General features: G+C 50.3%; 1 protein-coding gene across 5 annotated transcripts in view; it reads right to left on the reverse strand.

The window, feature by feature from the left end:
• The window catches only part of GLT1D1 (glycosyltransferase 1 domain containing 1), a 91,183-nt gene that overhangs the window by 59,959 nt on the left and 12,374 nt on the right, over positions 1 to 18,850 (reverse strand). For all 5 annotated transcript variants that reach the window (XM_019433791.2, XM_053901891.1, XM_053901889.1 and 2 more), the window contains one exon: positions 8,191 to 8,339. In XM_019433791.2, the coding sequence (XP_019289336.1) occupies positions 8,191 to 8,339 (149 nt within the window). The remainder of the gene's footprint in view (positions 1 to 8,190; positions 8,340 to 18,850) is intronic.

The raw sequence follows: 18,850 nt of genomic DNA on the forward strand, positions 1-18,850 counted from the left end.
AAAGAATACACAAAATACTGGTTGTCATTGCCTCTGGACAAGGGACCCACAAGGCCACAGATCTGGGATGGGAGGGAAACTTACTTTTCACTCTAACATTTTATGTGGTCGGTGCTGTTTACCATGGACAGGTATGCCCTTTTCCAAAACCACAGATGGTTGTAGAAAACCACTCCCGGTAGAGATAAGTCACGGCATGTCATGGGTGTGGACTTCTGGGGATGCTGAGACAGGGGGAATGGGTTTAGCATGTGGGACGGACACCGATCTTTGGGGACGGGAGGGAGGTATGAGGTGGGAAGAATAATGGGCCCCAAAGATGTCCATTCCTAATTCCTGGATCCTAAGAATGTTTCAGGGGAGAGGCAGGTTAAGCTATTTAGAATCGAGGGGGCCAGTCAGCTAACCCTAAAATGCGAGAGATCATCCTGGATTACCGAGGCAGGCCAGTGTAATCACGGGGGCCTTACAGGTGGAAGAGGCGGGCCAATGAGCTCCCAGGGCCGCCATGTGAGGAGGACCAGACTGGCCCTCACCGGCTCTCGGGATGGGAGTGCGTGTCCCTCCAGAAGGTGGAAAATAAGGAAACAGATTTGCCACCAAAGCCTCCGGAGAGAAACACAGCCCCCACCAACATCTTGGTTTTAGCCCCATGAGATCCCTTTCAGCTCTGTGACCTGGCGAGCTGGAGAACCATACATGTGTGCTGTATTGTGCCCCTGGGCTTGTGGCGAATTGTGACAGTGCCGACAGGGGGCGGATATGGATGGCATCCCCCTGACAAAAACTGCCACTTTAGGAGGGGAAAGAAAATCGCAGAGGAAGTCTCGTTCCTTGAAATCTCCACAGACCGAACAGTGGACACCTGAAAGATATTACACCGAGTAATCACAGAAGCTGCTCGAAAGTTGTGAGAACGTTCCGGAATGAAAATGATCAGCCCCGCTAGTTAATTAAGCCAACTGGCAAGCGCTCCCATATATCAAACCTAATTTAGTAGGAAAAACATCAGACTTTAACACCAGACCACCCTGGCTCAGAATCCAGGTTCTTTGCTTGGAAAACGCGTAACTGAGTGAGTCGCTGAGTTTTTCTGAACCTCAGCCATCTCGTCTGTGAAATGGAGGCCACAACTGGCTGATGTACTCGGGAGATTAAATGGCTCCCTGCATAAGCCATACGGGTACAGCATGGACTCCACGTGATACAGTATCAGCGTGCTTCACGCCGAACAAGTTTCGAAATACATAAATCCGGGAGCCGTCTGAATTAAGTCAGCACCTGGGAGAATGGAATGTGGGATATTTCATTTACTTCTCTATCTTTTTCTCAACACTTGTTCTATGGTTAAGAAAACAAAGCAACGCTCCCAACATTCTAGAAGTCCTCTGCTATGGCATGATGTGTATAAATGTCTGCAAACTCCTACTGACCCTTCAAAACCTCCCTCAGCCATGCCCTTCTCGCTAAAGTCTTCTCCAAGTTCCTCAGAAGTCACCCACCCCACTTGGATGCCAGGCCATGTATCGTAAGGCTTTGGGATTGATCTGTAGGTTGGAAAATCCTGGAGAACAGGAATTGTGGCTTATTAGTTTTGTACCCCTTGCTCCTAATACGATACCTGCTAAAAGTTCAATCTTCCAACAGCACTTGTGGAAATGAGCTGAGCCTGACAACTGGGATACAAACTATTTCCAAGTGCATTTACTCAGAGCCACCCAAGTGGCTGGTCATATTCACAGATCAGTGGCTCTGCTAGAAATGTCTCATTCCCAATAGTCTGCTGGGAAGAAACACCACAGGTTCCTGAACCCGGCTCCTTTATCAGCCACACAGCACCACCTGCTTCCTCACCAGGTTCAAGCCCGAGCAGATTCTCAATGAGAAACGGAGAAAGGGCGTCATCAAAACGCTTCTCATGCAGCTTCCTGCCAACGTCAGGTCACCTGGGAAACTTGCTTGGTGCGCCATTTAGGGCATACGAAGGAGACCCCAGGGGGCGTCCTGCACAAGAGCAGGCTTCTATTATATTTTAGACAAGGGTAGCTGTGAAGTTCTGTTCCCATATACTTGAACGACTGGTGGGTATACACGTCAAAAGTCTTTCACAGACGTGTCCAGGAGGGAAGAACAAATACAATGTGTTACTTCGAAAGCTAATCTGGTCATTGGTCCGTCGCTTAAATAAAGCATTAAAATTCATATGGTTTTTTTTAATAACTGCATTGCACCTGGAATATAGCTACAGTAAATATTCATACTGTTAATGTGCTTTTTCCCTTGACCATTGGTCTTAGCAACTGCGATTACCTAATTATCCGCTCAGCAAATACTGGTTTTAAAGCGAAAAGTGAACTTCCATTTGTCCATGCTGTGAAGGTTTTATTTAGATATATTTACTGCGCCCAGACATACACAAGTGACGAGTGACGAGCGACTGTTGGGCAGTACGCATCGGCGGCAGCTGTAAAAATGCACACGCCTGGGAGGCTGCTGTGCCACTCTGAGAAAATCCTAGAGACGGGTTCCCAAGGTTCCTGCAGAAACTGGCTCATCACAACATCGCTCACAGTTGAGGGGCAAAATGGAAGTAAGACGTGGCCGTTCATAATCACGCCGTCGAAGACCATTCAGTGACGGGGAAATGTCCCTGATGTGTTGGTAGGTAAACCAGACTGTGGAACTGTCATAGGATCAGCTTTTATTATTTATTTGTTTATTTTATTTAAATTCAAGTTCGTTAACATACGATTTAGTCTTGGCTTCAGGAGCAGAAACCACTGATTCATCTCTTACCTACAACACCCAGTGCCCATCCCGAAAGTGCCCTCCTAATGCCCATCCCCCATCTAGCCCATCCCCCCCACCTCCCCTCCATAAACCCTCAGTTTGTTCTCTGTATTTGTCTCTTAGGGTTTGTCTCCCTCTCTGTTTTCATCTTATTTTTCCTTCCCTTCCCGTATGTTCATCTGTTGAGTTTCTCAAATTCCACGGATGAGTGAAGTCATGTGATATCTTTCTCTGACTAATTTCGCTTCGCATAATACCCTCTAGTTCCATCCACGTTGTTGCAAATGGCAAGATTGCATTCTTTTTCATTGCCGAGTAGTATTCCATTGTGTATAAACCACATCTTCTTTATCCATTTATCAGTCAATGGACATTTCAGCTCTTTCCATGATTTGGCTATTGTCGAAAGCGCTGCTATAAACATTGATCGTGGTTTTTAAAATACACACACAAATTGCAGAGAGAGGGAGACTGGACATTACCAGACATTTATAGCAACTACCACAGTGCTTGGCACAGGCAACAATTCATGTTTTTTTTTTTAAGAAGTTGCAAGTTTATATTGAAGAGTGTATCTTGTTTTATAAACTTAATTTTGAAAAAAAAACAAAATAAATAAAAACAAACACATAGAACAGTGGTTATGTCTGGGTAGTGAAACCTGGAGTGCTGTATTTCCTTCTTTGTGTTTTTATGAAGTTTCCAAATCCTGCTTATATGTAATTTTAAAAAACCAATAATTGCCATATATTTTTTTATTCAAAAATTTTTTTATGTTTTATTTATTTTTGGGAGAGAGAGAGAGAGAGAGAGAGAGAGAGAGACATCGTGAGCAGGGGAGGGACAGAGAGAGAGGGAGACACAGAATGGGAAGCAGGCTCCAGGCTCTGAGCTGTCAGCACAGAGCCCGACGTGGGGCTCGAACTCACGGACTGAGTGAAGTCGGACACTTAACCGACTGAGCCACCCTGGGGCCCCTAAATGCTATATATTTTAAAAGATAGTTTAATCTAATGAAGACTGTTTCAGAAACATAGCACAGAATGGAATCCTACACAGCCAGCTACCAGCACTGGGCGGCGTCCGTGGTCCGGGGCACAGAGACAGCACGGGGTGGCCACACGGTCCCGGGCATGGAAACCCCCAGACACGGTAAGTGAAAGTCACCAGGTGCGTGGCGCCGTCTCGACTTGCCGACTGCGGTTCTAATGCTTTCTGTGGTTTGCTGCTCAGAGGAGGGGCTGACTTTCAAAGAGATGACCCTCGGGAATAAATGAATAAATGGCGTGTAGCTTCCATAAAGACAGCAGCTGGGAATAAACGCATGAAAGTCTAACTAAATCTACCAAGGGGGGCGCTGTTTCACTTCTCCACATTTGGGACCGCCAGCAGTAAGATCCTTTCCCTTGTGCAACAGGCTTCGGGAGGGTTTCCTTCCTCCTACCAATCGTGAGAGTAAAGCACAGCCTTGGGCAACATTGTGCATTTCCTCCATTTATCTGAAAGAAAGGCCAAGCATGGTAAAATTGAGAAAAACTGAAGTTTGCAGGGAAAAACCCGGGGCCGTGACCAGAGTGAGGGCGAATCGGTCCTCCCATCTGCTGGTTAAGCACGGACGGGAGTAGCCTTTCTAGAGGGCGACTTGTTGGTGTCCATCCAAGCGAAGAATACACAGTCCTCTGGCCGCTGGTTTATTCAGAGAATTCACTCCACCAGTGTCCCCACAGAGTGAAGTGAAAAATGTGGTCAGAGCTGCCGTGGCGTTACTTGTGAGAGCGAGACCTGGAGAGACTTTTAATAAACACGACGCGTCCTTCCGGAGGTATACCACACAGCCGGGAAAAAGAGCGAGGCAGAAGTAGCCCTACTGATCTGGAAAGGTCTCTGAGGTGTGTCGTGCAGATGCTGAGTCACCCACTTGTGGGCACAAAACACGCTCCACGCGTGCGTGTGCAAGACATTTAAAAAACAGACATAATTTTATAGACAAAAATACAGCTGAAGGCCAACAGAATCACCAGCCTCGGGGCCTGAAGCCTTGTGAGTGCACAGCACCTACAACAGCCAGTGACAACCTCGTGAAGGTTCCCAAGGAGCTTGAAGAGCCGTGAACTTTATCTTGGCCTCCATGACACAAGTCACACTGTTCCTTCTCCTATTTTGAGATCAACCTCAGACTCTGTGTCCCGGGACACTTGCGACAGAATCCGCCGTCACAAGCTTGTTCAGCAGAAAAGAGCCCTCTGGGACGCTCTCGGGAACATCTTCCCTGCTGGCAGAAAACAATTCATGCTGATGGTTCCAGGCAGGGTGGCAAAAATGCGGAAGCACAGGTGTATTCTCATAGGGTTAGAAGCTGAGACGTCCGTGTAGAGATATTTGCTGCAATGACGGTGGGAGAAAATAACTGACGACAACTTGCGCGCCCGCTGATTGAAGCCTGGTTAGATGATGGCTGTCCCGTGCACGGGATGCTAGGCAAGTGCTGACACAAGGTGGTCTATACCTGTGCTGCTGTGGGAAAGCCTCCCAGAGGCACTGTTAGATGGTGAAAAGCAAGATGCTCAGAATTTGTAGATGCTCAGAATTTGCTTCAGCAAGAAGCTCCCATTCATGCTTTTGTGGAGGAGATCGTACAAATACGCGCACGGGCTCCCGTGGCGGCCAGCCTCCAAGGTGGCCAGCGCCTGGCGGTCATGCTCGGCGGGGCCCCTGCCCACCTTGAAGATGGCTGACCCGTGTACCCGTGTAACCGGCAGAGGCTATAGACCTCACGCCGTATGGCTTCGAAGACTGGCTCATAACAGACAAACCAGCTTCCCGTGTGCCCTCTCTTGGAGAAGCTGACCGCCATGTCTTGAGGACACCCCAGAAACCTCGGCAGAGGCCCGCGTGGCGAGGGACTGCGGGCTTTTGTCAAAAGCCGTGCGACGGCGCCACCTTGCAAATGAAACGGCTCACGCGGGACTGGTCAGGCCTCCAGATGACGCGGCCCCGGCCTTGGCATGTGGTAAGGAGTCTCGACTGCAGCCTTGCCAGACCCCTGAGACAGAATCCCCCGGCACAGCTGATTCTGATTCCAGACCCACAGAAGCGATTCGGATGGTACGTGTATCGCTACATGCTGCTCACCTTTGGGGGTAATTTGCCAGGTACTGACAGAGAACTAGTCCAGGACTTCTAACACAGTTCCCGGAAAGCACACCAGAAAATGATAAGTAGTTGCCTCGGGGGATAAGAAATTCGACAGGTGGAATAAGAATTGGGAGAAAGGTTTGCTTTTCGTGCTGTATCATCCCGTTACGTTCGCGCTACACTGAAGGGAGGTTTTAACACGTGCGTGCGGCAGCTTCAATTGTACAGAGTATACTGGGGTTTTTTTTTAATGTTTATTTATTTATTCTGAGAGAGAGAGGGAGGGAGAGAGAGGGAGAGAATCCCAAGCAGGCTCTGCACCATCAGGGCAGAGCTCGACGTGGGGCCCGATCTCGCGAACCGTGAGATCAGGACCTGAGCTGAAATCGAGTTGGACACTTAACTGAGCCGCCAGGAGCCCCTACAAAGAGTACATGGCAGAATGCGCCCAGATAGGACACGAGCATCCAGACAGGACGCCGCTCCCTGCGGTGGGCGCGGGAGGCAGCGGGGAGAGCCCGAGAACAGGAAGTGACTTGGACGCTGTGTTCAGAAGCAGGCCGTCACCGTTGGCCACGACGCTTCCGAAACTTTCAGAAGCTTGGCGCGGTTTTCCGACTAGAGCTGCACTCCCGTGGATAACTGGGGCCCTCAAGTGACACACAAGCTCCCGAAATGTGTCACCGGTGCCATGTCAGTTAATTCACGTGTGGAAAAAGGCGCGCGTTGTGCAGCTAAGACGAAATGATCTGTTCTGCCTTCACTTGGCGGTCTCTGTGCTCTCGCTGACGTCAAGCTGGCCTCGTGAGTGTTAACAAGAAATATCCCGAACTTGGGGCGCCTGGGTGGCGCATTCGGTTAAGCGTCCGACTTCAGCCAGGTCCCGATCTCGCGGTCCGTGAGTTCGAGCCCCGCGTCAGGCTCTGGGCTGATGGCTCGGAGCCTGGAGCCTGTTTCCGATTCTGTGTCTCCCTCTCTCTCTGCCCCTCCCCCGTTCATGCTCTGTCTCTCTCTGTCCCAAAAATAAATAAAAAACGTTGAAAAACAAATTAAAAAAAAAAAAAAGAGAAATATCCCAAACTGTAGCTACACCCAAAAGAGGGACTGTGTGCACGTGCTTTCAATGACCCTGGGAAGCAGCGTCGGAAGGTCCCGCGTGCAATGATCGGTTAATTTCTCAGAGAGGGTACTGTTGTTCACCTTCACTATTTACCAGTCAAGAGCTCGTACTCTGTGAAGCTACACTAAATACTACGCGGCTCTGGGCCAAGGAGAGAGAAGTACATCATTTCTGTGCAGCGGTGAAGGTTTGTGCCCTGTCGGTGCCCGGACAGCTGGTAAGCTTTATTTCTGGGTGTGTCTGTGAGGGAGTTTCTGGGCAGGATGAATCAGCATTCCAGTGTGATGCAAGCGGGTCCTACCCAATCTGCCGGAAGCCCAGATAGAACAAGGAGGCGGAGGAAGAGCAAATTCACTCTCTCTGTTGAGCTGAGACAGCCCTCTTCCTTCCCCTGTGCCCGGACATCCCAGTGCCTGGTTCTCGGGCTTTCAGGCTCAACCAGCCACTCACGCCAGCCGCCCCTCCGATTCTCAGACCTCCAGACTCAGACTGAAATGCAGCACGGGCTGTTCTGGTGTTTCCAGCCTGCCGACGGCAGACCATGAGACCTCGGGGCCTCTGCACTCACACAAGCCACTCGCCATAAATCTCGTCTTAAATGTGTCTCTCCACGTCCCCTGGGTCTTGTCTCTCTGGAGAGCCCTGCCTAACGCACCAGTAGAAAAGATAGCCCCAAAGCTTTGTTCGCTGCCCACTGGACATGAATAGCAAACTAATTCTGATGTTCTGCGTTACATCACCTATTTAACACCCAGTTCCTCGAATGGAATGGTATTTAAGCGGGCTTTGGGATCTCAGTGTTGGGTGCAGTTTTTCATGCGTGCCTGTTCTGTGTTTGCAAAAGACGCGTATGTTTAACTCCTGAAAGTTATACTTTGAGTTACAAGATGTACGTCGAAGGCGTTGAGGATAGGAGCTGTCAGTACAGCAGAAGACCTTCAACACCCATCGGTCCCCAACTGGCACGGTTATGTCATTTTAGAAGGTTACTCACAAAGAAGGCCAGAGCAGAAAGACGATTGTGTCCCCCCCAGTTTCGAACCGGATGAACAGGATAAACCGTTTCAGCTGTTTTGTCTGGGGTTGTGCGTGCGTCTGGTTCTCATGACTTTTGGTGTGTCAACTTTGACGAGAAAGACGGTTACCTTGCAGGAGTCTGCCTCCTCTGTACAGATGAAGGGCCACTGCTGCCTCCAGGCTCTCGGCCTCGATGAGCTTGGCGATTTCAGACGAGCTTTCCAAGTCGGAGGCATCTTTCAGAATACACACGTGGCCTGCAGCCTCCAGGTGGTCCCTTTATCGACAAGTACAAACAGAGGGAGGAAGAAAAAGGAGGTAAAAGGTAAATATACCACAGGCAGCCGCTACGACTGAGATCTTGAATCCAAAGGTTATTTAAGTCAAAAAGTTAAGAAACGTATTTTCTGAATTGTCCTGTAAGGGGCAATCCTCCCAAAATACAGGACAAGGCTCATAGCCACTGACAACAACCATTCACCCACCCAGGGTCCGGTCCCTGGGACTGTGGTCAGGACCAAGGCCAGCGGGTTGAAGGGCTAATTCAGGAAGTCTCTGCAGCCCTGAGACAAAGGACACGCATTTTTCAGTGGCATTTGCTGTGCCAGAAAGCTCCGTGTTTTATGTCCTTGATTCCACTTTTTTCTCCTGTCCCTTAATTATGGATGATACCCAAAGTTTGCTTTTAGGCATCTAAAATTCAGCTATTTTTTTAAAGTTTATTTATTTATTTATTTTGAGACACAGAGAGAGAGAGAGAGAGCACAAGCAGGAGGTGGGTAGAGAGAGAGAGAGAGACAATCCCAAGCAGGCTCTGCACTGTCAGCACAGAGTCTGACGTGAGGCTCAAACTCATGAACCGTGAGATCATGACCTGAGCCAAACCAAGAGTCAGATGCCCAACTGACTGAACCACCCAGGAGCCCCTAAAATTCAGTTCTTAATAGAGACTTCAAAAGACATTTCATGGCCTTTCCATTCTACCTCAAAAATATCTTTCACACGTGTCTTTCTTCTCATCCTAGTTCAGTTCCTTGTAACATAAATCTAGAATATAAATCTGATTAAAAAAAACCTTTCTGAATGACAACAGCATGAGCAAAATCAAAAGACAAACAGAAAACTGGGGAAAAAAACTACTTATAACACTTACAAAAGGAAAGAAGCGAATCTGCTTCATAAATAAAGAGCTCTCATAGATCAATAAGAAGAAAAAAACAGGTAACAACTCGATACCAAAATAGGCATGGACCTAAGTCGCAGTGCATAGAAACAGAAATTCAACTGGGGTTCTTAGATACAGGAAATGGTGGCCAACTTTAGTCGTCTTTTTAACAAAGAATGTCTGTAAAGATCAAAAGTCTGCCTAAGGCTTTGTGAAATAAACACCCCTCTGCATCATTTCTGAGCAGGTAAACTGGTACAACCTCTTTGGTGGGCAACGAAGCAACAGCTAGCACACTTAAAATGCACAAACTCGGTGACCAAACACCTCCACTTCCAGGAATTAATTCCAAAACACACTTGGATGTGAGTGCAAACACGTGCATCCATGAAGAGGCTCCTCGGCTGTGTTTCACCTACCGAAAAGCCTGGAAGTGACCTCAGTGTGCGGCAGAGGGGACCGGTTACATGATGGCACGTACAAGACAAGCTCTCCGGCCATTAAAGCTCCGCTGCCCTCATGCAGTAGACCTCTGCAAAGCACAGTGGAACCCTTGAGCAACATGGGACTTTGGGGTGTCACTCCCGCTCCACGCAGTTGAAAATCCACGTATAACGTTGATTCCTCCAAAACTTCCCTGACAGCCTGTTGCTGGCTGGAAGTCTTACTAACAACACACACACGTCCATTAACCCAGAACTTGTATGGTACGCGTAGGATATACCGTATTCTTAACAATAAACTAGGGAAAAGAAGATGTTATTCAGAAAATCATAAAGAGGAGGAAACACAGTTACAGTCCTGTACTGTATTTGGAAAAAAAACAAAAACAAAAACAACTCTGGATGTAAGTGGACCCGTGCAGTGCAAACCCCATGTTGTTCCAGAGTCAGCTGTACTTTGGAATCAACTGGCCGTATACATGGGATATGGGATATGTGGTTAATGAAAAGAGCCAGGGGAAGAATACTTTGTATGTATGTAGTGTGCCTGCCCAGAATATCTGTAGGGTGAGTGAGAAATCGGAGGATTGTGTCTCCAGAGGAGACACTGGATACTTTTACCACGGGTAGATACTATGTTTTACTATTGTCGCAGGCACGTGTGCATGAGTACTTAGAATGAACCGACCCAGGTCTCCCTTGACTGAAACCCTCAAAGGGCTCGGGGTCACCAGCTCAGCTGTGAGAAGGGGGCCCACATCTGTCTCGCCACCTGAATGAAACAACGGCTGAATGGGTCTCCGGGATGAAGTCCAAATGCCTTGGCCTAGCACACAGCGCCGTCAACAGCCTGTATGCCCTGCCAGTGCCTGCCAGCCGCACCCCCACCCCCCACCCCCCCCCACCCGAGCTCCAGACCTGCCTTCCACCCGCAGGGCACCCGACGCGGCATGCATTCTGCGTCCCCATGGCCACGACAGGCCATTTCCTGATGCCAGCTCTTCTCAGTGACATCCAACAGCCCCTGATCGCATTACACATCTGTCTCTCCATCACGCTGAGCCTCTCTCTCTCTTTCTCTCTCTCTCTCATGATCCTTCTGAGCCGCAGATAAGGGAGTCACGTTGCACGTCAGCTTTGATTACAAAGCCAGCCCGTAGGTGACGACCAAACACACTTAAAATTACACTCGAGCATCTTAGATCACCCAGAAGTCGCTGTAGTACAAAGTTCAAGTCCAACAAAGCCTTTTTTCTGCTTGTTTTTACTGCAACAATAAAATGGCTTGTTATTTCTTCAGCTAAACACCGGGTGAATTAGTTGGCTGGCGTTTAGGAGCAATAGTGTAAGGAAAAGAACAAGGAAAAGAATAAAAGAACGAGGGAAGTAGAATCTTTAAGCAAAGTGGTCATCAAATGGCCAAGCTGTTTGCAACGTGGGAGCCACATGCAAACTAAGGAATTCTGCACAAACAGCGGGTTCGCGCGCCTTGCTCCCGCCCACTCCGGGGAGTAGGGCGAGAAGCATCCACCTGCACTACTCTGGGAATGATAATGGCTCTCTCTGTGTTCTCTTCTTGTGCTGTGATTAAATGCACAATGTTGCAGCTGTCACTGAGCAAATAAAGACAAACTGAGATCCTGACACGTAAGTTTGCTTAAGCTGTTGAAGTGCAATGAGTACCTTGATCTTATCGTTTCCGCCCTTAACGCTGATCAATCATCGTCGGCCAGTAGCACCGCCCCTCCTCCCCTCACCCCACCTCGACTCCTCTGGCAGGGCTGAGGGCGACCTACAAGCAGAATCAGCTCACGTCAGCCTAAACATGGGTATGACACAAAAATAAGAATTCGGTGTGCTTCTGAGCATGGGCGAATAACTGTCATTCCATTTCCTTAAAGCTCTAAGAAAGAAGAAACCAAAAACAAATGTGTTGATGAGTGGAAAAGAAACAGTTTGAATTCCACTTGGAAGGACCCATTGCTGAGCCATTTCTGGCTTATGTGGAATTGATAAGATAGGACATATGGAATGGAGGTGGTGAGGTACAGATAATGGGTTGTTCTTGATCTATTAAACATATTTTTAAATGGCATTTTAACGCCAACTTCATGATCTTATAAATATTCCTACATATATATATATAATCTCCCTAATTCTCTATGACTAAGAGTTTGCCCTTGTTTCTGCTTGGCTTTTGATGCCTTTAAATTGCTCTGTCCCGATTCCTTCTGTAAGTGATCATTTGGTTCAACTAAACTTGAACCCGAACTTGACTGAAGGCTGTTTGGAGAAAGAAAGCATCGCCAACAAATTAAGAGGTTTTAAGCATTTACTCGGCAGTTCTAGGAAGAGACGGAACTATGCGCACACACCTGACTCCAGATTCGATGGGATCCTACCTGCTTCGACCTGCCTGAAAGCCATCCTCTTTAACTCAGTGGGTAGAGAAGCTTGATCATTTGTGTGTTGAACTTATGCAAATAAGGAGTGGGGGCACCTGGCCAGGCCCAGTGCTTCTCACAGGACACAGCACCACCTGGCCGGCCGGCCGCCTCAGTGGCAGCTCGGGGAGACACGGGGATGTGCTGTTTCTTGCGGGGGAAAGTTGGCTGGCTTGGGGCAGAACGGTGCTCTCTGCACAGCATTTCAAGAATTTGTGATGTGTCAAAGAAATCGTGCTGGTCTTGGGATGAGGGCGCTCGTGGAGATGTGCGAAGGCCTTGCACAAGGGCTCAGGCCCTAGTCTGGGATGGCAAACCAGAGGAGACATTGCCCCAGGGAAACTTCGGTGGATTATGTGAGCTGATAATACATTTGCAGGACAGGATATTACTTGGAATAATATGCTGTCAGTGTGTTTTGTAAACTGTAGAGTTTATCTCCTTTTTGACTGGGATTCTAATGGGAATCTGGTAGTCAAGAGGTTACTGTTGTGAAGCCAGTCGTTTTCAAAAGGGTGCAAAGTCCCATGAGAAAACAGGCAAAATGACCAGGTCAGGAAGGGCCTGCTGAGATTGAGGTAAGTAAGTAAGTAAATAAATAAATGGGGTGGAAAACCACGAGATGTGATGAGCTAGCCTGAATAGAGATGTGCTAAGTGCCTGAATGGAGATATGCTAAGTGTCTGAATAGAGATGTGCTAAGTGCCTGAATGGAGATATGCTAAGTGTCTGAATAGAGATGTGCTAAGTGCCTGAATGGAGATATGCTAAGTGTCTGAATAGAGATGTGCTAAGTGCCTGAATAGAGATATGCTAAGTGCCCAAACAGATGCACTAAGTGCCTGAATAAGGATGATGAGGGAGCCTAAGGCAAGTTGAGGGCCAAGCAGGAGCTAACAACACCTTCCCCTCCCCCACACCCCCCCTCCCCGCCCACACAAGTGGGATGTGTGTGACATTCCTCAGGCACTGCTGGCTGCCCAAGAACACAGGAAAGGACAGAAAACAAATGGTTAAACTGACAGAGATCACAGGACCAGAGTCTCCATCAGTTTACAAATATCTTAGTAAATTACAAGAAAAGGGCCATCTTATCAATAGCTTCACGTCTAGGAACTCCCTACTGTCTTCAGGCTAATGCTTTGCTAGGGGGAAAACAGCCTTAGCTTGACAACAGCCAGGCCTCCAGTGATCTGTGGGTCTTTAGCAGATGGAAATCCCTTTAAGAAACTTCCTCTTGACTTCACCTCCCCCCCCACTCCACAGTATATAAACTGTCACACTTACAGAGGCAGCTCTTTCTGCCCACGGGACCTGTCCCTGAGCTTTAATAAAATCATATTTTTGCACCAAGATGTCAAGAGTTCTTTCTTGGCCTTTGGCTCTGAACCCCCCCCCCCACCCTCCCAAAGGCTCCAAAACCCCCTCAGAGATGTGTTAAGTGCCTGAATAGACATGTGCTAAATGCCCAAAGTGATGTGCTAAGTGCCTGAAGAGGTGTGTTAAGCACCTGAATAGAGATGAGCTAAGTGTAAAATACGTACACAGCTCATTAAAAATTTCTGGAGTGATGAAACGTTGACATGATCTTTTCACATGCTGAGTTCAAAAGAATACATTACAATTAATTTTATGCATTTCTTTTTGCTTTGTTTAATGTGGCCACTGGAATATGTAAAATGACGCACTCATTCGCACGGTTTCAGGGACCAGGTAGGCAGGTGTCCCAGTACTGCCCGTTCTGCCAATTTACCAGAAGAAAAAAAGGTGTTTTAGTACCTATGGAAAACTTTCTGATTTTGTATTTTTTTAGAGAGAAAGAGAGACAGAGTGTGAGCAGGGGAGGGGCAGAGTGAGAGAGGGAGACACAGCATCCCAAGCAGGCTCCAGGCTCCGAGCTGTCAGCACGGAGCCCGACGTGGGGCTCGAACTCACGAACTGCGAAATCATGACCTGAGTGGAAGTTGGCCGCTTAACCGACTGGGCCACCCAGGTGCCCCCGAATTTTCTGATTTTTAATGTTCCCAAAGGTATTTCTTGCTCCTTCAATGTGTTCAAAAGTTCCTGGGGGTCTGCTTTCCACTTTCCTTGATAAAAATTAGTGAAGCTTTCACACCCATACTGGTGGCCTCCACAGCAGAGGCATCCCATGTTCCCCCTCCTACAACCCCGAATGTCCCTGTCACCCACCCGAGTAGGGGGCACCCCACCCCAGGCCCAGGCGTGTTCCTGCTGGCTTGTGCCCATCGGAACATCCAGCTGCCCAAGCCCCTGCCCTGGACATGTAGCCCTGGGACCTGGGGGTGGACTTGTGGAGACTCAGACTCTCCTTCTTGCTGGGCAGGAAGTGGAGGGACCAGCAAGGAAAATCCAGCAGGAATGGGAAGTGGACCAAGGCAAGAAGTGGACTCCTGTCCTTACCGTCTGAGCTGCAAAACCCAGCCTGAAGCCTGCCCCACCTCCAGACCCTTGACAGGAGGAGCCGCTCAGTCCCCTGCCTTCTCCAGGCAGTTTGCACTGGCTTTCAGTTACTTAAAGCTGAAAATCTCTGATGCCGCTACTGACAAGGAGCATAGAGCCTTTACCGTTCACGTTCACCTGCTTGCCACATCAAGCCCTGTGTGAAGCCATCCAGTCTCTGACCACAATCTTATCTTTCCCCCAGGCTCCTCAATCACGAAAACCACAAAGACCTCTGACCTCACAGCCCCTCACCTCCAAGCCGCCCCGCCTCCCACTCCCGGCAAAGATTCCTTTTCCCATCATTTCAGCGATTTTCTTGTCAATACCTTGGCCTCTCCTCTCCCCTGGCCTTTTGTACCACACTCGGTGTATCCAGCAAGGCTCCAGCCACCCGCTTAGGCTTGGCCAGGGCTGCAGGGTGAGATGGGGTGGGAGGGCGGTGGCCCCGGGCGCCAGCTCCCAGCCCCCTTGCTCGTCATTTCAGGGACCCTTCGCAGCGCAGGGCGCAGCTCCCCCCCATCCTCACCGGAGCGTGCCTCTCCCTTGGCTCCCCTGCGCTTTCCGCCCCGGAAGCCAGGGCCGCCTGGGTCCCAGCCTGGGTGTCTGCCTCTCGCGGCCTGGCTGGGACGCGTGTGTTCCGCCCTGGGCCAGGGGTGTCTCTGTGGTCTCGCAGCCCCTGGCGGGACGGCACACAGGATGTGCTCGCAGTGTGTACCCCCCGCAGTGCCTGGCCCCACTCTGCCATACACACAGGTCCGCGGAACCAGCCCTGTCCTCTCCCAGGCCCTTCCCATCGCTCTCAGACCCCCGCTCTCCCTCGTCCCCCCCGACCCCCACCCCGGTGGCCTCCGCAGCAGCCTGCGGTCCTGTGAGCGCTCCGTTCTCACTTTTCCTTCCTCCCAAACGCTGGGCGGCCGCCGTGGAACCCAGGACTACCACAGCGGGGAGGAGTCCGGATTGGGTCCACGCCACCCTGGGGACACTCCCTTCCTGCCAGTGCATCTCCATACAGGCTTCTGTTTGCCTCTGTTATCTACATCGGTGCCCAGTCTTGCACACCCTGTTCGGGAAGGAGAAAGAGGACAAGCCGGCAACAGCCTCCGTGCAAAGTCCAGCGCCCTGTGGGTGACTCTCGTGCTCGTTGGGATGCCAGCACGATCATCCGTGGCCGTCGCTGAGCCTCAGAACGCCCTTCTCGGGCTGGAACAGCCTCAGCCTTGCCCTTCCCTGTGCCCGTGGGAGCCCTGCAGTCAAAGCTCCAGGCACGGCCCCCAGTGCCCCAACAAGAGCTTGGTTCACAGCAGGGGTCAGAAGTCCTTTCCTGGAAATGACCCGAGAGTACACACCTTGGGGCTTGCGGGCAGCTGGTCGCGGTCCAGCTGCTCGGACAGCCACCGCCATTGGCAAGCAGCGGCCAGCACCACCCCTGGGAGCTGCCACGCCCTCCAGATTGTACTCATAGGACAGGCCCTGCCTTGCTTGGCCCTCGGCCATAACTTTGTCTGGCCTTGATGGAGAAGATTATTTCAAGGGTTCTGAGGACCAGCCTCCCACTTTTGAGACTATGGATCCCCCATGATTTCACGAAAACAACTGTGTGGAAAATATATATATATATATATACACACATATATCTTACATCCATTACTCATGCAATTTATTTCTCCACCACCAGTGAAATGAACTTTGTTCCCTAGGTTTCTGACCCTGTTTTTAACTTACCAGAGCACCTCCTAATTGTGACCTTTTTTGTTAAGGGCTGATCTGAACCCGTCCGCCTGATTTAGAGGCTTGTCAAGATTGTTGTCAGGTTCTTCCGGGAAATGTTTACAGCTTCAGGGGATTAGAGGTGGGTGGGGAAACCACAGGTCCCCTCTGCCCACCGCTCGGACAGCCAGACCCGCCAACCTGGCGGTTGAATCTGTGCCACAGTGGGGCCAGGGGCTGACTCCCTGACTACGTGTTCACACAGGGGCCCCCAGAACCCCTCCAGTAAACCACAGACCCTCGACACTGGTAATTATTTCTGAGATGCTTTACGCTAATGAACAAATCTAACACTTGCAGTGCTTAGGAAACAACTCCAGATTAGGGTATTTAAAATGCTAATTAACAGCCAGCCCCGGAGTTAGAACACAGAATGAACTGGGGCGCCTCGGTGGCTGTGCTGGTTAAGCATCTGACTCTTGTTTTCAGCTCAGTTCATGATCCCAGCATTGTGGGATCGAGCCCCAATGGGCTCCGCACTGAGCGTGAAGCCTGCTTGAGACTCTCTCTCTCTCTCTCTCTCTGTCTCTCTCTCTCCCGCCCCCCTCTTTCCCACTTGTTCTGTCTCTAAAAATAAATGACATTTTTTGGGGTGCCTGGGTGGCTCAGTCGGTTAAGCGTCCGACTTCAGCTCAGGTCACAATCTCACGGTCCGTGGGTTCGAGCCCCGCGTCGGGCTCTGTGCTGACAGCACGGAGCCTGGAGCCTGCTTCGGGTTCTGTGTCTCCCTCTCTCTCTGCCCCTCCCCTGCTCGTGCTCTCTCAATAAATAAATAAATGTTAAAAATTTTTTTCTTTAAAGAACACAAGGTGAGCTCACATGCACAGCACATGGAGGGGTACCTGAAGGGCCACACAGACAGTACGAGTGTCCCTGTCTAGTGACTGATCCCCAGACAAACTATTCCCCCCAAACAGCGTCTTCCAAGCTTGCACCTTCGAAAACTCTTCATCTGTCGGGACCCATAAAATGGAGACCTCCCGTTGGCCTGGCCCACGTCCCAAACCTGAACCTCAGTAGCCAGGAAATGCATCACTTTCGAGGAGACCTAGCACACACCAGTCGGGCCCCTCCGACTGGGTTCAGCTGGCTCACGGGACCCAGGAGCCCCGACCTCCCAGCCAGCCAGGCCTGTCTCCGCCCTGCGGTTCTAAGGCTCCACGAAACCCGCTCTTGTCCCCGATCCCTCGGGAAGTTCTCCCCTGCTTGTGAGATGGGGTGGCCCTGCTCCGTGCCTCGTTTTCCCCTGGATAAAGGGCACCAGACCTCTCACTCGATTATTCTAGCTTTGTCATTGACACGCTCCACATTCCACAGCCAAGCCCTGTTTATTTTACTCCTGAAATGTGGCAAACCCACACTTAGCCTCCTCTGCCCATCCTCATCCACCCTCCAGAATGCAGCCCAAAGGACCTTCTACAACACAGAAGTCAGATAGCTTTTGGTGGCTTAATTCTGTTGGTGGCCCAAAACCGTAGGTCCGGTGTGACGGGGCCCCCCCTACCTCTCCAGCCTTATCTGCCCACCTCAGCCAGAGTGGGTTTTCTCTCAGCACTACTGACATTTGGGGCTGGATCATTCTCCACTGTGGGGACAACCCCGGGCATCGTAGGCTGTTCAGCAGCACCCTGGCCTCTACCCACTGGATGTCAGTGGTCTCTCACACCCAGTGTAACAACCAAAAATGTCTCCAGACAATGCCCAGTGTCCCCCGGGGGACAAAACTGCTCCTTCCTCCTCTGCACATCCTTCTGGCCCCTGATCCCACTAAGAATCACTCATCTAGCATATCGGGCATTGCTAAGGCCACACAACTCGGATCCGAAAGGGATGTGCTCTCCCCCATGGTCCCACCCGCTGCCCCTTTGCCTAGGACACCATCCTCCCTGTACGTCCAGCCTTCCCCACCTGGCCAGTTAGGGCCCATGGTATCATGAATCGCTCACATTTATTAAATGCATATTGAGCACCAGGCCCTGTTGTAAATGCTGAAAATGTTCGAACTCGCATTTAAACCTCATAAGGAACCTATGAGGCAGGTCATATCAGTATCCCCTCTTTGTGGATAAGAACTCTGAGCAGCAGAGCTCAGGTGACCGGACCTACGTCGCACGTGCTGGGGAGCCCGCAAGTGAAGGCAGGAAGCCCTGCCCCAGAGTTTTTGTCTTCCACCGGTCTGTGTGTTTCCCCTAGCCTGGGATGGGTCACCCACCTCCCTGCTCTCGGGACACCTCACCTCTACCTGCCTATGGATGTACTCATGACGATTCAGCGTCCCTACTTACGGACAGGGGGTTAACTTACAACTACAAACAGATGCACCAGAAGGGGCCCCGTTTTTCTCTGTAAAGCTCCCATCTTATCTAACTCAGACACCCTCCTCTGCTAGACTGAAGGGAACCCCAATCTTACGCATTTGGGGGTCTCCCTCCCCCACTGTCCACGGTCACTTGAGGGTCAGAGGGGTCTTTGGCTCTGGCTCCACAAGAACCTCTGTCTTCATAGG

This window comes from Panthera pardus, unplaced genomic scaffold, assembly GCF_024362965.1.
Source record: "Panthera pardus isolate Hobbes unplaced genomic scaffold, ASM2436296v1 HiC_scaffold_14, whole genome shotgun sequence".
In the NCBI taxonomy this organism is placed as follows: Eukaryota; Metazoa; Chordata; class Mammalia; order Carnivora; family Felidae; genus Panthera; species Panthera pardus.